Genomic DNA, 16391 nt, shown 5'->3' with positions numbered 1-16391 from the left:
TCAGAGGAAAACAACACCTAGAAGCCCATAATGGGGAAATATACCTAATGAGAACAGACTGTAAAACTGGGTATGAATTGGAAAAGTGACTTGGTAGAAAAAACAAACAATAAAAGCCATCACTATTTTAGGTTGCACAGAGACAGTCACTATCATCAAGTAAAAGATGAGCTACCTAATAAAAGTACAACTAGATACTATGCTGAAAAAAATGCTATTACAGAGCTCATTGAAGAGCAATAAAAGTTATTAGGGAACTGGAAAAGACAGTTAATGAAACACTAAACAACAGCTTAACTGAGTAACACCTATTCTGGGAAACATGACGGACTACCACTCTGAAGGATGCAAAAAACCAAGAAAGGTAGATTTACGGTAGACCACAGATCTAAAACTTCACTTTGGAAAGACTTCTTAATAGGAAATGTTCCCAGGTTACAGAAGTCCCATCCCTGGAAACGTTTAAAGCTAAGCTGCACAAGAGCAACCCTATACTAGTCTCTGCAAACATGGGCTACTCTAGAAGGTGCCATCTGCCCGTCCGCGTCCCCACCCCAGCATACGCTAACATGTGGCCAGTCACCGGGAGCGCCGCAGCAGCGGTAGGTACAACACTGACTGCGGAGCGGGGCCTGCCTGGCCGCGACGGGCCGGGGAGCGCAGCGGGGCGGGTACCTCATGCTGTAGGCGCTGGCTCCCAGCTCCTGCCCAATGCCGGAGAGGCTGGCATCGAAGTCGTGCGCCAGCCCGGACTCGATCACTTCATCCATCTTCAGCACCCACGCCATCTTCCGCCGCTCGGCGCGGCCGGAGGGGAGGAGCAGACCCACCGCCGCTGTTACTCCTGTGGGAGGCGGTGACTCGGCGGGGGCGGGTAGGGCCCGGGGGAGGCGCCGAGAGCCCGGGAGAGGAAGGGGAGAGTCCGCGTTCAGCCCCGCGGGGGCCCTTTCCCCGCGGCAGCAGCACCAGGGCGCGGGGCCGCTCTCAGCATCCTGCGCTCGCCCGGCCGCCGCGTGGGGCCCAAGGCCCAGCGGCCTCGGCCCGGACACAGCAAGGGGCCGCCGCCGGCCGAGCTCCGACCCAGCCCAGCGGCTGGTGCCGCATCGTTCACGGGAGAAGAGGCAGCAGCACCGCCCCCCGCCCGGGGACCCGCCGCCGGCTACAGCCCTTGCGGGGACCCGGCCCCGCTGCCGCTGTCCCCGCGTCCCGGGCCGGGCTCCGAGAGGCGGCCCTGCTCCCTGTCAGGCGCTCGGGGGACTGGGCTCTTCTGGGGTCTCCGCTCCAGCGCGGCTACAGAACCTATACTAACATGGCGGTTGGCTACTTCCCCTTCCCCGTTCAGGTCCCCGGGCGGGGCTTAGCCATAGCGAGAGGGAAGATTGGCTAGAGCTTGTTGGCGGGCAGCAGGACTGTCCAATTGGGACCTCCAAGAAAGGCAAACTTGACGGTAGCCAATCAAAAGGCAGTGCCCCACGCCTCGCGATAAGCCTTCGGGGCGTGCAGGGAACTGTTGTCGCCATGGTGACCAGTATTACAGCCCGCCCTCATTGACGACGCTGATTTGTGACGTATATGCACGGACAGCGCTTGCGTTAACCCTGCCCTCGCTATTGGTTGGAGCCTAAGACTGACCGCTGCAGAAACCAATCCATGCTGGAAAAGAAACGGGCGGCAGTAGGGCGACGTGCAAAGGAAGCTCCGCAGAGCAGCTTGGGTAAGTCATTGCGTGGGGCAGGGCCTGGCAACCAGGGCGCCTGTGGGCTACAGCAAGGGCGGGGCTGAGAGCGCGTCCAGTTCAGTGCACGGGGGAGGCAGCGTGTCATTCTCCCCCCCGCAGGGAGGGCTGTGCCTTGGGTCTGGTGCAGGGATGTGCCGCCTCCTCCTCGTCTCCCCTAGGATGACCAAAGAGCCGGGCGGGCGGACAATAGGCACCTAAAAAGACAAAGCACCAAATATTGAACTGTCCCTGTAAAATCAGAACGTCTGGGCATCTTCATCTCCGGCAATGGTCAACTAGGTACAGGCAGCTATTATCCACTCTAGAATAAAAAGTGTAAACAGTTTTATATATATATATAAATAAAAGGAAGCAAATTAACAATAAGAAACAAATGCTTATTTAGAGCTAGGTCAGCTCACTACGTATTAGTTTACTGAAAACCACTGACAGCCTACTGCTGAGGTACTACTAAAATATACTGGATAAAATACTATTCAACAATCAAGAGAAAGGGTAGTTCTAAAGCCAACTAATACATAAGCTGTAAAAAGAAGCTGAACTGACAGCAAGCCTTTGGAGAGCTTTGGAATATTGTGCTGGGTTTAAGGAATGACTTCTAAAAATAGTAAGGACAGAGAAACATGGCAAAAGAGGTAGGAATGTTAAAATATCACAGTATACTGAAGTCATGAGGCCTTACACAGATACCAGATTCAGAATCCTTGAAGAGAACAGAAATAAAACAGAAAATGCAAATTTTTATCGAGGGAGAGAGGTTGTGATGGCTTGGGATACAATATTCATTTTCCAGATAACTCTGTAAATGTGTGTTCGTCTAGAAAGAAAAAAAATATATAATTACATTACATTAAGGCTCTCCTTTTTCCCTCAGGTGGAACGGTATAGATCCCAAACCCAAAATAAGGTTTCTCTTGATTGTAATAACTAGAGCCATCTACAAAGAAATGATACCTTTTGAAGGAATCTTTCTACTGAATCAATGGTAGAAAAAGCTTCCTTTTCGCCTTCCCCCTTAAACTCAATTGGTCAGTATCCAGACATACGTGGCTGTCCTTGGTGCAGAAGGTCAGTTGGTAACACCTATGGTGTTCTAACAGGGAGTGTGTGATGAGTGTAATAGGATTGGGCTGAGGTTAATCAGGAAAGAAAAATGTTGTATGACCCAATTAGTGGCCAGTAAGTAACTTTTCACAATTGTCATATTGAGCTCTACTAGTGACATTAACTGTGAGGCATAGGCCACAGGTCTGATTTTCCCATGCCTCTCTCTTGTGAAGCCACAACTGCCAACCCATTAACATTCACCGCCAGCTCCAGCTGATAAAGTGTGAGGATTTGGAGTGATCAACACTGGAGCCACAACAATGGCCTGTTTCAACGGGGACACTGCTTCTGTGCATTGCTCAGTCCATTCCCATTGAACACACTTCTGCAGCACTTGGTACAAGGTACCTAAGTGGAAGCAAAATTGGGAATGAAATCTCTGTGGTACCCAGTCAAACCCAGAAAGGATCTTAAAGCCACTGGATCCTTCAGTTGAGGCAATTTTTGGATTGTGTCCACTTTCTGTTGCACTGAGGTTCTACCCCATTTTGTCAGGGTGAGACCTAAGAAAGAGACACGAGAGGCCACTAACTGTGCCTTAGCAGGATTGCACTTCAAGCCTACTTTCTTTATGATCCGCAACAGCTCCTCAAGCCTTTCCAGATACTACTTCTTGGGATGGGTCACTAGACAGAATCTACGTACTAGAATAGAACCATTATTGGTTTAGAAAATTGTGACAGTACCTGCCTAATTTGAGCATGAAATAACGCAGGGGAATTTTTGTACCCCTGGTATAAATGGTTCCAGGAATATTGGACCCCCTGAAAACTAAACACAAACCAGTACTAGGAAACGTTGGCCAGTATAACATCCAAAAGTTATTGCTGATGTTGAGGAAAGTAAACGCTGTGGCCTCTGGATCAAAGGACTTAATGAGATCTGGCAGCTTGCCCACCGTAGGGGCACAAGTAGGTGACCTGATTTAGGCATCCCTAATCAATGGTTAGATGCCAGGAACCATCTGGTTTCTTAACAGGCCAAATAGGGGAATTGGCAGAGTAAGTACATCGATGTAGAACTTGCTGGGTCAGAAAGGACTTAATAGTCTTGTCTATGTATCGTTGGCTTGATCTGGTAAAGATATTGTTTTGGGACTGGTACATTTCCTCCTTCCACAACAATAATGACGGTCATACATCCACAGTCAAGTTTGTGTTTGGCAAAGGCATCCGCATGCTTGAAAAGTAAAGTCTGTAACTCGAGTTGGTCTACATGCTCTGCCACTATTTTGTTCAAGTTATATCTCTATGGTTCCAGTTCCTCTGCTAGAGGCATCTTGCCACATTCAGGCATGATCACCGGCGGATAATTCATTGCCGACTCTGTAGTATGACACAAGAGAAAGTTACTTACCTCATGCAGTAACAATGGTTCTTTGAGATGTGTCCTCCTTAGGAAGCGCCACAGTAGATTTTAGGTAGCAGTGTCCCTTCAGCCCACTCGTGTTCTCCTCTCTCATGATCTGCCTTGAGGCTATCTAGCAGTGCACAGGCAAACCCCCCTCAGTTCCTTCTCTACTGCAAAACCCCTTATGGAGAACTCTGAAGTAGAGGGGAGTAGGACAGGTTGTGGAGCACCCATAGGGGGACATCTCTAAGAACCATTATTACTACACAAGGTAAATTCCTCTTCTTCAAGTAGTATCCCTATGGGTGCTTTACTGTAGGTGATTTCACAGCAGTATTACCCATGGAGGGCTGGGGCTTGGGAGTGGAGTCTGTTACTAGAGAGAGTACTAGGGAGCCAAAGATGACATCAGAGGCCGAATCTCCAGTGATCGCATAATGTTCTGCGAAAGTGTGGGCAGAGGCCCACGTCGCTGCTCTGCAGATTTCCAAGATAGGGACAGGTTTAAGGAATGCAACAGAAGTAGAAATTAACCTTGTGCAATGTGTACAGATTCCAGATGGAGGCAACAGGTTTGTGCCCTTCATAACACTGATTAATGCAAACTGAGACTGACATGCTCTGTACCTCGGGGGAACACCGAACACCCCCGTGTTCATCCTTATAATATGATTGTGTAGTATTCAATGCAAAGTTTGTCATGTCGGGTGTCTTCGGAAGGCTCATAATGCACTGAGCATTGTTGTCATAGTAATAGTTGTTATAGTAATGTTATAGGTTGTAATTTCATGTATATAATTATGAGGCTGAAAATGTGTCCTCATGGCTTAAAGCAAGCCCAAGCAAAAACTCTCCAAGAGCAGAGGGGAAGTTCACACCTCATCAGGGCATGTATGGGACAAACCCAGTCCAGCCTCAGAGAAACAAAGGATCTGTTGGGCTCTCAAGTGAGTCACCCCCATCCCTTTGGTCAGTTTGGGGCTGCGATGAGGTAATGCTCACCTGACTCTGAAGGGGGGGCAAAGCCAAGAGGGAAGAAAGGACATGATAAAAGGCAGAGACATTTGCCATGCTCTTCCTCTCTCTCCCACCTCCATCTACAGACATCACAACCAAAGCGATTGAAGCACTGATCAAACCAGCCAGCCCTTCAGACAGGTTGTGAGAAGCATCTTTAAGTTTGTAAAGGGCACTGAAAGTGTTGAGATCAGTTTAGAATGCTGATCTGACCAAATCTGACTCGTTGGGCTTTAACTTATAATCACTTAAGATCTATCTTTTTACTTAATAAATTTGTTTATTCTACCTGAAGCAGTGCGTTTGGTTTGAGGAGTGTCAGAGACTTGCAGTGTCCATAACAAGCCTGGTATATATTAATTTCTTTGTTAAATTGACAAACTAATATAAGCTTGAGGCAACACCACCTCAGGAAGGGACGGGGGTGTAATGTCTGCCAGGGAGGGAAGTGTCCAGGTTATTGGCTGCCCGCAGGTCACAGCTGAACTGGAGATAAACCCAGCTCTAGGGAGCATAGAGAAATGTGTCCCAGAGGAGAACCCAGAGAAGGGGCAGGGGATCTCAGAAATAACTGAGGTGGGTGAGGATTCCTGCGACTCTGTACCACAGGGAAGCAGTGTGCTTCCAAGTATGGGAGGGGCTGAGACCAGCTTCTTTCTAGCAGAAGCCAACGTGCCCTTAGGCACAGGGGCAGGAGAGGTGTTGTCAGTGATTAAGGAAACTGTCCCAGTTCTTAGCTGGCAGAGTTTTGCAGATGAACAAGAGACAGAACCCTTCCAAGGGAGCACAGAGAAATGTGTCTTAGGAGGTGGCCCAGAGGAGGAAACTGGGGAAGGAATAATGGGGGTACAGGAATGTCTCCTCACTAGTCACTTGGGGCAGGATGCCCAGGACACTGTGAGGATGGCTGAGTCAGCATCTGTGCACCCAGGCACTCAGCCTGTGACCCAAGTTTTGAGAAAGAACTGTGTAACAAGCCTGCTATGTATCAATTTCTTTGTTAAATTTACGATCTAATATAAACTTGCAGAGTCCAGCAGGCATAACTGGACACTGCAAGACGGAGGTTCCTAAGGTTGTGTCTGGGACCGGAGATATCGGCTAGTGTCTTTCGGTTGCAAGTAGCTGGGAGCAGTTTACATGCCAGAGGCTGTGTGTGAACAGCCCAGCAGTGGGGGTTCTCAAAGCAGAGTAAGGTAAGGCTGGCTTCCAGAGTTGAGGATTGGCGTGACCTAGCAGATCACCGGTCCAGATAACAGCAGAGAGGAACGTCACAGAGACCCATTTGGATAGTTTTTGAGCTGATATTGCAGAGCTTTTGGATCTTTCTGTGAACAAAAGGAAGAGTTATGGGGACTTCCTGAAGTTCTTAGTCCTGTCCACGTAGAATGCTAGTGCTCTTCTAACATCTAGCATATGCAGAATTGCCTCCCTGTTGTCACGATGTGGCTTTAGGGGAAAAAAAAACAGGAAGATGCTTCTGTTGATTCATATAGAAAGTGGAGGCAACTTTAGGGAGAAACTTGGGATGCAGCCTTGGTTACTTTTTCTTTAAAAAAGACCATGTATGGTGGGTGTGCCATTAGGGCCCCCATTTTTCCTATGCACCTATCTGAGGTGATGGCAATTAGAAATGCTGTCTTAACGGACAGGTGTAAGAGAGAGAAAGTTGCCATGGGCTCAAACGGAGGTCTAGTCAAAACTCTGAGAACTAGGTTAAGATCATAGGTTGGAGCAGGTGGTCTCATGTGCAGGAAGAGATTTCCAATGCCCTTAAGGAATCTACGCATCAGCGGGTAAGCAAACAACAGAGTATCCGTCTATCTGATGGTGGAAAGCCATTATGGCCACAAGATGTACTGTAAAGGTGCTGAGTGAGAGTTCTGACCTTTTGAGGTCTAAAATGTAGTGTAAAGTAAGAGGGAGGGAAGATGAGGTTGGATGCTTAGAATGACACCAAACTTTTAATCATTCCCATTTTTGTAGATAAGTACATCAGTGATCAACTTTAGTCTGTACAGCAACACGTCTTTCTCCTCATCAGAGCATTCTATCTCTAAGTCTTGGAACAAAGAAGGAGCCAGGCTTAGAGATGGAGGATGCAGACAGGGGTGAAGGATCAGCCCGTCACTTTGAAAGTGCATGTCGGGAATGTGCCAAAGAGGAACCAGAGGACATATTGCTATCTGTGTCAGTTAAAGGAACCAGACATGTCTTGGCCAGAAGGGGGCTATCAGAATAACTCTCACTTTGGCTCGTCAAATTTTCAACAGGATCTTGGATAGAAGAGGAAATGGAAGAAAGACACACAAGAGGTCCCTGTTCCATAGGAAGATGAGAGCGTCACCCAGTGAATGTTTCCCCAGGCTGGCCCTGGAACAGTAATGAGGACATTTCTTGTTCCGGTAAATAGCAAAGAGATCTGTAGTTGGGGTTCCCCAAATGGCAAATATGTCTTGAAGCACCTCTGAGTCCAGTTCCTATTTGTAGTCATGAGAAAAGTTCCAACTGAGACTGTTGGCTGTCATCTTCTGTATTCCTAGTAGACAGACAGCTGAGATGAGCACATTGCGATGGTTGCACCAATTCCAAAGTTTGAATGCTTCTTCGCAGAGGGAAGGACATCAGCTACCTAAGTTCCCTCTAAGCTGTGCAGCCGGCAATCAAGGGCCGCACAGGTGGGGAGAGGCGCCGCTCCCCCGGCCCCAGGCTGCTGCAGCAAGAGAGGGCTGGGGGGAGTCCTCTCTCCCTGCCACAGCCCTGGGGCAGCCTGCACCCCAAACCTCTCATCCCTGGACTCCCCAGCCAGAGCCCTCACCCCCCACGCCCCTGCACCCTAACCCTCTGCCCCAGTCCTGAGCCCCATCCCACACCCTGAACCCCTCATCCCTGGCCCCACCCCAGAGCCTTCATCCCCAGCCGGAGCCCTCACCTGCTGCACCCCAAACCCCTGCCCCAGCCCCCTCCCACACCCCAAACCCGTGCCCCAGCCGAGACTACACCCCCAGCCAGAGCCCTCATCCCCCCACATCCCAACCCTCTGCCCCAGCCCTGAGCCCCCTCCTGCTCCCCAAACCCCTCAGCCCCAACACCGCCACACATTACCTCCATATCTGTGTACATAACAAAATTCATTCCACGCATGGATGTAAAAAATTAGAGAGAACATTGTCAGACACCCTCATGGCAATTTATATAAAACATAAAGAGCATATTATTTATCATGAACTTTGTGTGGGTGTTCTTGATGAAAGGCAGAAAGTGTGCAAAGATGTTTCTGATGGCCCTTAGCTCCAAAAGATTGATGTGGAGGGTTGATTTTGTGGGAGTCCACTTGCCTTGAACCTTGCAGTCGTGTAGGTCAGCTTCCCATCCTTTTAGAGAGGCATCCCTCAGAGTCCGCGTCGGTGATGGCTGCACGAATGGAACGCCTGCTCTAACATTGGATGGGTCTTTCCAGCAGTCCAGGGAGTGCCTTACTGTGGAGTGCAGTGATAGCAGTCTGGTTAGTCTGTCCCTATTTGGGGAATAGAGAGAAGTGAGCCACATCTGAACACACCTCATGAACATCCGGGCATTTGGGGTGATGAAGTTGCATGCTTCCATATGACCTAGCAGCTGCAGGCAGTTCCTGGCTGATGTTTGAGGGCCAACCTGGATGGGACTCGTAAGGGCGGTTAGTCTGTGTAGTGGGAGGAATGCTCTCACTTGTACAACGTCGAGGTCAGTTCTGATAAACTCCAGTCACTGTACTGGGGTCAGTGTTGATTTCTGTAAGTTGAGCTGTAGACCCAGCTGCACAAATGTGTGCGTGGTCACCTGAGTGGCTCATATGGCATCCTGAGATGAGGGAGGCCTGAGGAGGCAGTCATCTAAGCACGGGAAAATCACAATGACCAATGTTTTCAGGTGTGCAGCTACAACAGAGAGAACCTTGGAGAATGCTCTGGATGCAGACGAGAGGTTGAATGGGAGCACTCTGTACTGACAATGGTCCTGCCCAAAGGTAAACCACAGGAATCTCCTGTGCTATGGTCATATCAAAATGTGGAAGTAGCCATCTTGTAGGTTGAGGGCCAAAAACCAATCTTGCTCTAGAGCTGGAATAATGGCTGCTGCATGACCATCTTGAACTTCTGCACCTTCACATATTTATTTAATGCTTTTAAATCTAGAATGGGCCTCCAGCCTTCCTTTGCCTTGGGAATCAGGAAATAACAGGAGTAAAACCCTTTGCCCCTGAGTTGTGCAGGGACTGGTTCTATGGCCAGTAGGCATAACAGATGATCTGTTTCCTGGTGAAGTCAGTTCTTGTGAGAAGAGTCCCTGAAGAGGGATGGGGAAGGAGGGTGGGAATGGGAGAGGGACATGCATTCAGATGTACTGTGGGTTTCTCTCTTCAGGTTGCAGAAACTTGTTCCTCTCCTATCCCCACATCAATTTCAGTCCCTAAGTCCAGATATCACCAAGAGCACTACACCAAGTTGTAACTCAACATATATGAGGAGGAGTACTCGATTTTGGTAGTTAGGGCTGCAACTCTTTATCCCAAACCATAATGTATCAGTACCTCAGTACTAATAGTTTTATCCCCTCAACCTCTTGACCCCTCTCAGCAGAATTACAGCCTTACAGAAGGCACTTGTAAGCATTTACTCACTACAGTAAACAAAGTAGTTTTCATTTCAAAATTTACACAAAAGATGGGTCAAACAGCTGTAAGCGTCGGCCTCTTGCAGGGTCTCAAGAGCCCGGATACACACCGGGTCTTGTCTTGAAAGCCAAGTGTACCACAGCTGAGGAAGTCTTGTAGGGGTGCTTAAGCAGCTAAGGCTTCATTGGCCTGAACACCTAGTGGGTCCAAATATGCCCTTCCCCAGTTGCTTTCAGGGGCTCTCTGCAGGGCTCCAGACTGTCTGCCTCTGTGACCGCCCTCTCCCAACTACCATGGAGCTCTTCCTCGCTGGTGATCCATCATCCCTTGGTCAGGAGGTCAGGGGCAGTTGCAGAATCTTGTCTGACATTAGCAGATTCACCTCATTAATTCATTATATAACTCAAACTCTTAATTCAGGGCAACAAGAGCAAGCACACACACCAGGAGCTCATTCACTGTATCCTGTCAGGAGAATTTCTCATCTTGCTTTTCCCTCTATTATTCTCTTAGTTTCTTCTTTTGCTCACTCAGTCTTTATTTTTCACTTTCACTGCATTTACACTTTCCTGACTCTCCTTCTCAGGGAGGTCCTGCAGCGATCACTATACTTTAGATTTCTCACTCACCAACTGCTCAGTTCCAGATGTCATCTATGAAACCTTCTGATACCAACATTAATTTTTTCCCAACCGTTAAAGGCATGTGGCTGACACAGCTTAGGGACCCTAGTGACTCCTCGTGCATCCCTAATGGTTGGTTACCTATGTGATGTATGTAGCTATGAAACTGTGATGCCTTTTGTTTTCTGTGTATTGCTAATTTAAATGTATATCCATAGACACAGACTCCGTGGGTGCTCCGGGGCTGGAGTACCAAAAGGGAAAAATTAGTGGGTGCTCTGCACCCCCTGGCAGCCAAGCTCCCCTCACCTTCAACCCCACCCCCACCTCCTCCTCCCCTGAGCATGCCGCATCCCCGCTCCTCCGCCTACCTCCCGCTCCCAGAGTTTCCTGCCCGGCCACTGCCAAACAGCTGTTTGGCAGCATTAGCAAGCTCTGGGAGGGTGGGGAAGGAGTGGCACACTTGGGGAGGAGGCAGGGCCGGGGCAGGGATTTGGGGACAGGGTTGGAATGGGGGCGGGGCAGGAAGAGGCGGGGCCTCATGGAAAGGGTGGAGTGGAGGCAGTGCCTGGGGAAGAGGAGGCATTGAGCACCCACGGGAAAGAGAGGAAGTTGGCGCCTATGTGTATATCATCCCCGCTCTGAGAATAGTGAGCAGCAGCCGTTTTGTTTTTTAGAGCTCAGACCAGACTTTCAAACAAGACACACTGTGGTCTTTCTCCTGGAGACTTTACTTCTGTTCTCTCACATATTGTATTTCAATGTGGCCAATTCTTGTAATGTTACTGTAATGCTTATGATACCTGGTGTGTTTCTTAAATCCTTAGCTACTCAAATTATATGATTTTAAAGAAAGCTGAGATTCTCACAAAGAAAAAATAAGTTTCTAGCCCTTGTTGTGGAGAAAAGTTTGAAAACATGAACTCTAATGGTTCAAAAGGCAAATAAAAATAACCCATTAAAAAAAATCTAGAATTTGTAAACCCATCTCATGATTTTTGGGGGCCTGATGCATGATTTATGAATGCCTGGGATTGGCAATACTATTATTGTTTTCTTACTGCAAAAATAAACAGCATTCAGACAAAGAAATTGTTACTCACTGTAACTGTGCTTCTTCAAGATGTGATGCAGACACATACTCCACTTAGGTGTGCGTGCGCCCAGTGTGCCAGAGCCAGAGACTTTTGCTGAGCAATACCTACAGAGGGGTGGCACTTGCCGTAGGCGCCGACTTCCCCTCTGCCCGGTGGGTGCTTGACTCGCCCTAACCCCATTCCACCCCTTCCCCAAAGTTCCCATCCCCTGCCCCGACTCCTCCCCTGAGCGTGCCGCATCCCTGCTCTTCCCCCTCCCTTCCAGAAAATCCTAAGTGCCGCCACAGAGCTGTTTGGTGGCGTGGGTGGAAAGGAGGGGGAGGAGCAGGGACACGGTGCATTCAGTGGGGGAGGAGGCGGCGAGGGGGGAGCTTGGCTGCCGGTGGGTGCGGGGCACCAGCTAATTTTCACCAGCTCCAGCCCCAGAGTACCCACAGAGTCAGCACTTATGGCACTTGCGCCTCATGGCCGTCTCCCTTCCCCTGACTATATATGAGGCAGCACCATCCCGACCCCACTCAGTTCCTCTGCAACAAAAGCCCCTGAGAGGAGACTCTGATGCGGAGAGGACAGAGGATGTGTCATGGAATACACATTTGCATCACATCTCAAAGAGCTACAGTTACAGTAAGTAATGGTTTCTTCTTTGAGTCGATGCAGATGTGTAGTCCACTTAGCTGTGTAGTCAAGTGACTCATGAGGATTCCCCAGTCTGGAGGCAGGGCTTGGAGTCTACTGCAATAGGGATCACAGGACCACCCTTCCAAGGTCTGTGTCCGCTCTGGAAGATGCGGTAATAGCATAATGGTCTGTAAATGTATGTATGGACAACCACATGGCTGCCCTGCATATGTCCAATATGGAAATGTCACCGAGGATGTCACTGTTGATGTTGCTTCTGCCCTCGTGGAGAGAGCCCGTATCCACCAAGGAGGCGTAGCCAAAGCTATCTCATACACAGCTTTGATACAGGATGTTATCCCTCTAGAGATGGTCTGTGCAGAGACCTCTTGGTCCCTTTATGCGGTCCGCATAAGACACGAACACAAGCTGTGGGTGTGATCACAGCATTGCTTATCCTTGGAGAACTGAGTGTAAGGTGGCTCAGCCATTAGGGCCTGCAACTCTCATACTCTTCTTGCTGATATGATGGCTATCGGGAACATGATTTTCTGAGACAGGAGGGGCAGTGGGTAGGATGCAAGGGGCTCTAACAGAGGGCCCATCAGAGCTGCAAGAACTTTGTATAGGTCCCAAAACAGAACCATGTTTTTGGACCGGAGGATGTAAGTGGAGAAGCCCTTTCAGAAATCTGATCACCATGGCATTGGAAAAAACTGACTTCCCTTGTATCAGCGGATGGAACACTGATATTGCTGCCAAATGCACCTTCAGTGAGCACAAGGCCTGATTTCTGAAGATGTTACAGGTACTCCAAGATGTCCTGGATGGAACCGTCTGTTGGTTGGGTCCCATGGGCCAATGACCACACCAAAAACCTCTTCCATTTTGCTAACTGGACCGTGCTAGTGAAGGACTTCCTACTGTTGAGTAGGACTTTTTGGACAGTCCCCGAGCACTGTTCTTCCTCTTCATTTAGCCATGCAGCAGCCATACTGTGAGGTGCAGGGAGCTGATTGCAGGATGGAGGGTGCAGCAGTGGTTCTGAGTGAGCAGATAGGGATGGAGAGGAAGCAATATGGGAGGCTGAATTGACAGAGGAAGGAGATCTGAGAACCAGCACTGTCTTCGCCATGCTGGAGCAATGAGGATGAGCTTGACCCAATCTGCTTTGAGCTTTAGGACGACCTCAGGAATGACTGGAGAAAGTGGAAAGGCATACAAAAGATTCAGACAACCAGCTGCAGTGAAAGGTATCTGAGAGGGAGCCCCAGCTGAGGCCCTCTTGAGAGCAGAATAGTCGACGTTTCCTGTTTTCCCTCGTCACAAACAGATTGATTGTGAGGCTGCCCCATGTTGCAAAGATGACCTGGAGAATACTGTCCTTTACTCGTGGCACAGGGAGAAAACCCTGCTGAGATGGTCCATGAGACTATTTTGAACCCCTGGAAAATGGATTGCTATTGGGATGATGTCTTCTTTGATGCAAAATTTCAACAGGTTGATCACCTTCAGGCAGAGTAACCTGGAATGCACCGCCTCTTGCTTGTTCACATAGTACATCATGGTAGTATTGTCAGTGAGTATGTGAACCAATGAGTGTCTGATGCGGTCCTGGAAGGCACAACATGCATTGTGGATGGCCCGAAGTTCCAGCATATTGATATGAAGTGAGGCTTCCTCTTCCAGCCACAAGCCCTGCACCCTCCATGAGTCCAGATGCGCCCGCTAACCCAGAAGGGAAATATCAGTAACCACTGACTTAGTCAGAGAGGGCAGAGTGAAGGGGACTCCTTGGCACACATTGCATGGGGACTCCCACCAGCACAAGGAATTTAGGACTGGTTGAGGAAGGTGAATCAATCTGTCCAGGTAATGCAGGGCAGAGGAGTAAACCATCCTGAGCCACATCTCAAGAAGGCGCACGCGCAACCTGGTGAACTTGACCTCTTGTGTGCAAGTGGACATGTGGCTCCGCAGGCTCAGACACAAACGGACTGAGAGGGGGATCTTGTGCAAGTGCACTGAGTGCACACTGGTTAACAGGGGACTGGCTCTGCAGCTAGAATGGGGGGATGGAGTAGAAAGTTTAAGCTTAGTATGTAAATAGTCATAATTTAGAAGTGACTGAGTGTTCCAATGAAAACTGGATTTGATTTAACTAAATTACAAAATTTAGGAAATCATATACTGTGCACATGTAGCACATTTTGTGTGCATTTCCTCATAAGATCTCAGTCCTACAATCTAACTCTTATACCGAGACAGAGTCCCACTAAATTTGTGACACAGGAGGGGTCTGAACTAAATCATATTGCACGATTGGAGTCTAAACTCAAAGTACTCAGTGAGGCTAAGAACAGGAACAAAGGGGTCGAGGGAGGGTTCTATGTACTTTATAAGGTGCGCAGGAGGGAACTCCACTCTTGGATACATCTTTAGAACTCTGCAGCACCTACAATTCACAGGAGAGGAGCTCTCTCTTCCAGACCTCCTGTGGCCCAGGAATCAGGGTGTTCTGGTGATGACAGTTTAGCAGTACCAGACCAGAATTTATTCACATTATGAAAAAAAATGTGTAAGAACGAAATTCCTTTATATGTTTATATTTGCCCCACATCTCATTTCTTAAAAAAAAAAATAATAAATTCCACATGGAAAAACACAGGGATTGGTCCTGGGCCCAGTTCTGTTCAACATCTTCATAAATGATTTAGGTAATAGTATAGAGAGTACACTTATAAAGTTTGCGGACGATACCAAGCTGGGAGGGGTTGCAAGTACTTTGGAGGATAGGAACAAAATTCAAAATGATCTGGACAAACTGGAGAAATGGTCTGAAGTGAACAGAATGACATTGAGTATGGACAAATGGAAAGTACTCCACTTAATCCATTGCACACATACAAAATGGGAAATGACTGCCTGGGAAGGAGTACTGCAGAAAGGGATCTGGGGGTTATAGTGGATCAGAAGTTAAATATGAGTCAACAGTGTAACACCACTGCAAAAAATGCGAACATCATTCTGGGATGTATTAGCAAGAGTGTTATAAGCAAGGCACGAGAAGTAATTCTTCCGCTCTACTCCATGCTGATTAGGCCTCAACTGGAGTAGTGTGTCCAATTCTGGGCACCACATTTAAGGAGAGATGTGGACAAACTGGAGAAAATCCAGAGGAGAGCAACAAAAATGAGTAAAGGTCTAGAAAACATGACCTATGAGGAAAGATTGAAAAAAACTGGGTTTGTTTAGTCTGGAGAAGAGAAGATTGAGGGGGTGACATGGTAACAGTTTTCAAGTACATAAAAGGTTGTTACAAGGAGGAGGGTGAAAACATTTTCTTGTTAACCTCTGAGAATAGGACAAGAAGCAATGGGCTTAAATTACAGTAAAGGAAGTTTAGGTTGGACATTAGGAAAAACTTCCCGTCAGTGTGGTTAAGCACTAGAATAAATTGCCTAGGGAGGTTGTGGACTCTCTGTCATTAGAGGGTTTTAAGAACAGGTTAGACAAACAGGAATGGTTTAGTTATTACTTAGTCCTGCCTTGAGTGCAGGGGACTGGACTAGATGATCTGCTGAGGTCCCTTCCAGTCCTATGCTTCTATGATTAAGAGAGCATTGAGGTTGCACAATTAAGCATGGAGTTGGGAAATTGCACACTCAAGCTGAACTCTGCCTCCTTATGCATAGCCATTACAATTCAGTCTTTAATTACATGATCACATACTATTTCTCAAACATACTTTTTTCCCCTACAACTTTAGATGTAACGTGTATGCCAGTGAATCAGTAAAAAATATTTAGGAACAGCACACAGCGAACACTACCTACATCACTTATTACATAAAACACATACTAGGAGAACACGGGTCTTTGTCCCACTCTAATGGTTTGCCTATATAAGAGGTTTATGAGCTTTCCACTACAGGACTTAGTCCTTTAGCTTAAGTGCCAGAGGCTCATGCTTTTTATTGTGAAGGTGCAGGATTCATACCCTGCTCCCCACCAAACTGAGGTCAGTAATATACAGATTAAGGGTAACAATCAAGAGTAATAGTGAAAAATTGCTAGTATACATAGGCCATCTGAGTTTACATCTAAAGGTACGTCTACACTTACAGCAGCATGTAGAGTACAGACCTGCACGCTCAGCTAGCCTGGGTATAAATAGCAGCTTTG

At 48.0% G+C, this 16391-nt stretch overlaps 1 protein-coding gene and 1 long non-coding RNA gene across 10 annotated transcripts in view; one reads left to right on the top strand and one right to left on the bottom strand.

Moving 5' to 3' along the window:
- Positions 1-1346, bottom strand: part of UBP1 (upstream binding protein 1) — a 59792-nt gene extending 58446 nt beyond the window's left edge. For 2 of the 8 annotated variants that reach the window (XR_012157460.1, XM_073333080.1), the window contains exon 1: positions 676-1344. Coding sequence is in view for 5 of the 8 variants with exons in the window: in XM_073333080.1 (XP_073189181.1) it covers positions 676-788 (113 nt within the window). In the remaining 3 variants the exon portion in view is untranslated. Of the gene's footprint in view, positions 1-675 lie in introns of all 8 variants that reach the window. The other 6 variants (XM_073333078.1, XM_073333084.1, XM_073333079.1 and 3 more) reach the window with 6 other exon arrangements.
- Positions 603-16391, top strand: part of LOC140907341 (uncharacterized) — a 42236-nt gene continuing 26447 nt past the window's right edge. The window contains exons 1-3 of one of the 2 annotated variants that reach the window (XR_012157464.1): positions 603-1714; positions 7199-7617; positions 9122-9218. This is a non-coding gene — a long non-coding RNA (uncharacterized lncRNA). The remainder of the gene's footprint in view (positions 1715-7198; positions 7618-9121; positions 9219-16391) is intronic. The other variant, XR_012157465.1, reaches the window with a different exon arrangement.

The sequence above is a fragment of the Lepidochelys kempii genome, chromosome 2 (genome assembly GCF_965140265.1).
Source record: "Lepidochelys kempii isolate rLepKem1 chromosome 2, rLepKem1.hap2, whole genome shotgun sequence".
Classification (NCBI taxonomy): Eukaryota; Metazoa; Chordata; order Testudines; family Cheloniidae; genus Lepidochelys; species Lepidochelys kempii.
The sequence above is the reverse complement of the archived record's forward strand: the minus strand, read 5'-3'. Positions and strand labels throughout refer to the sequence as shown.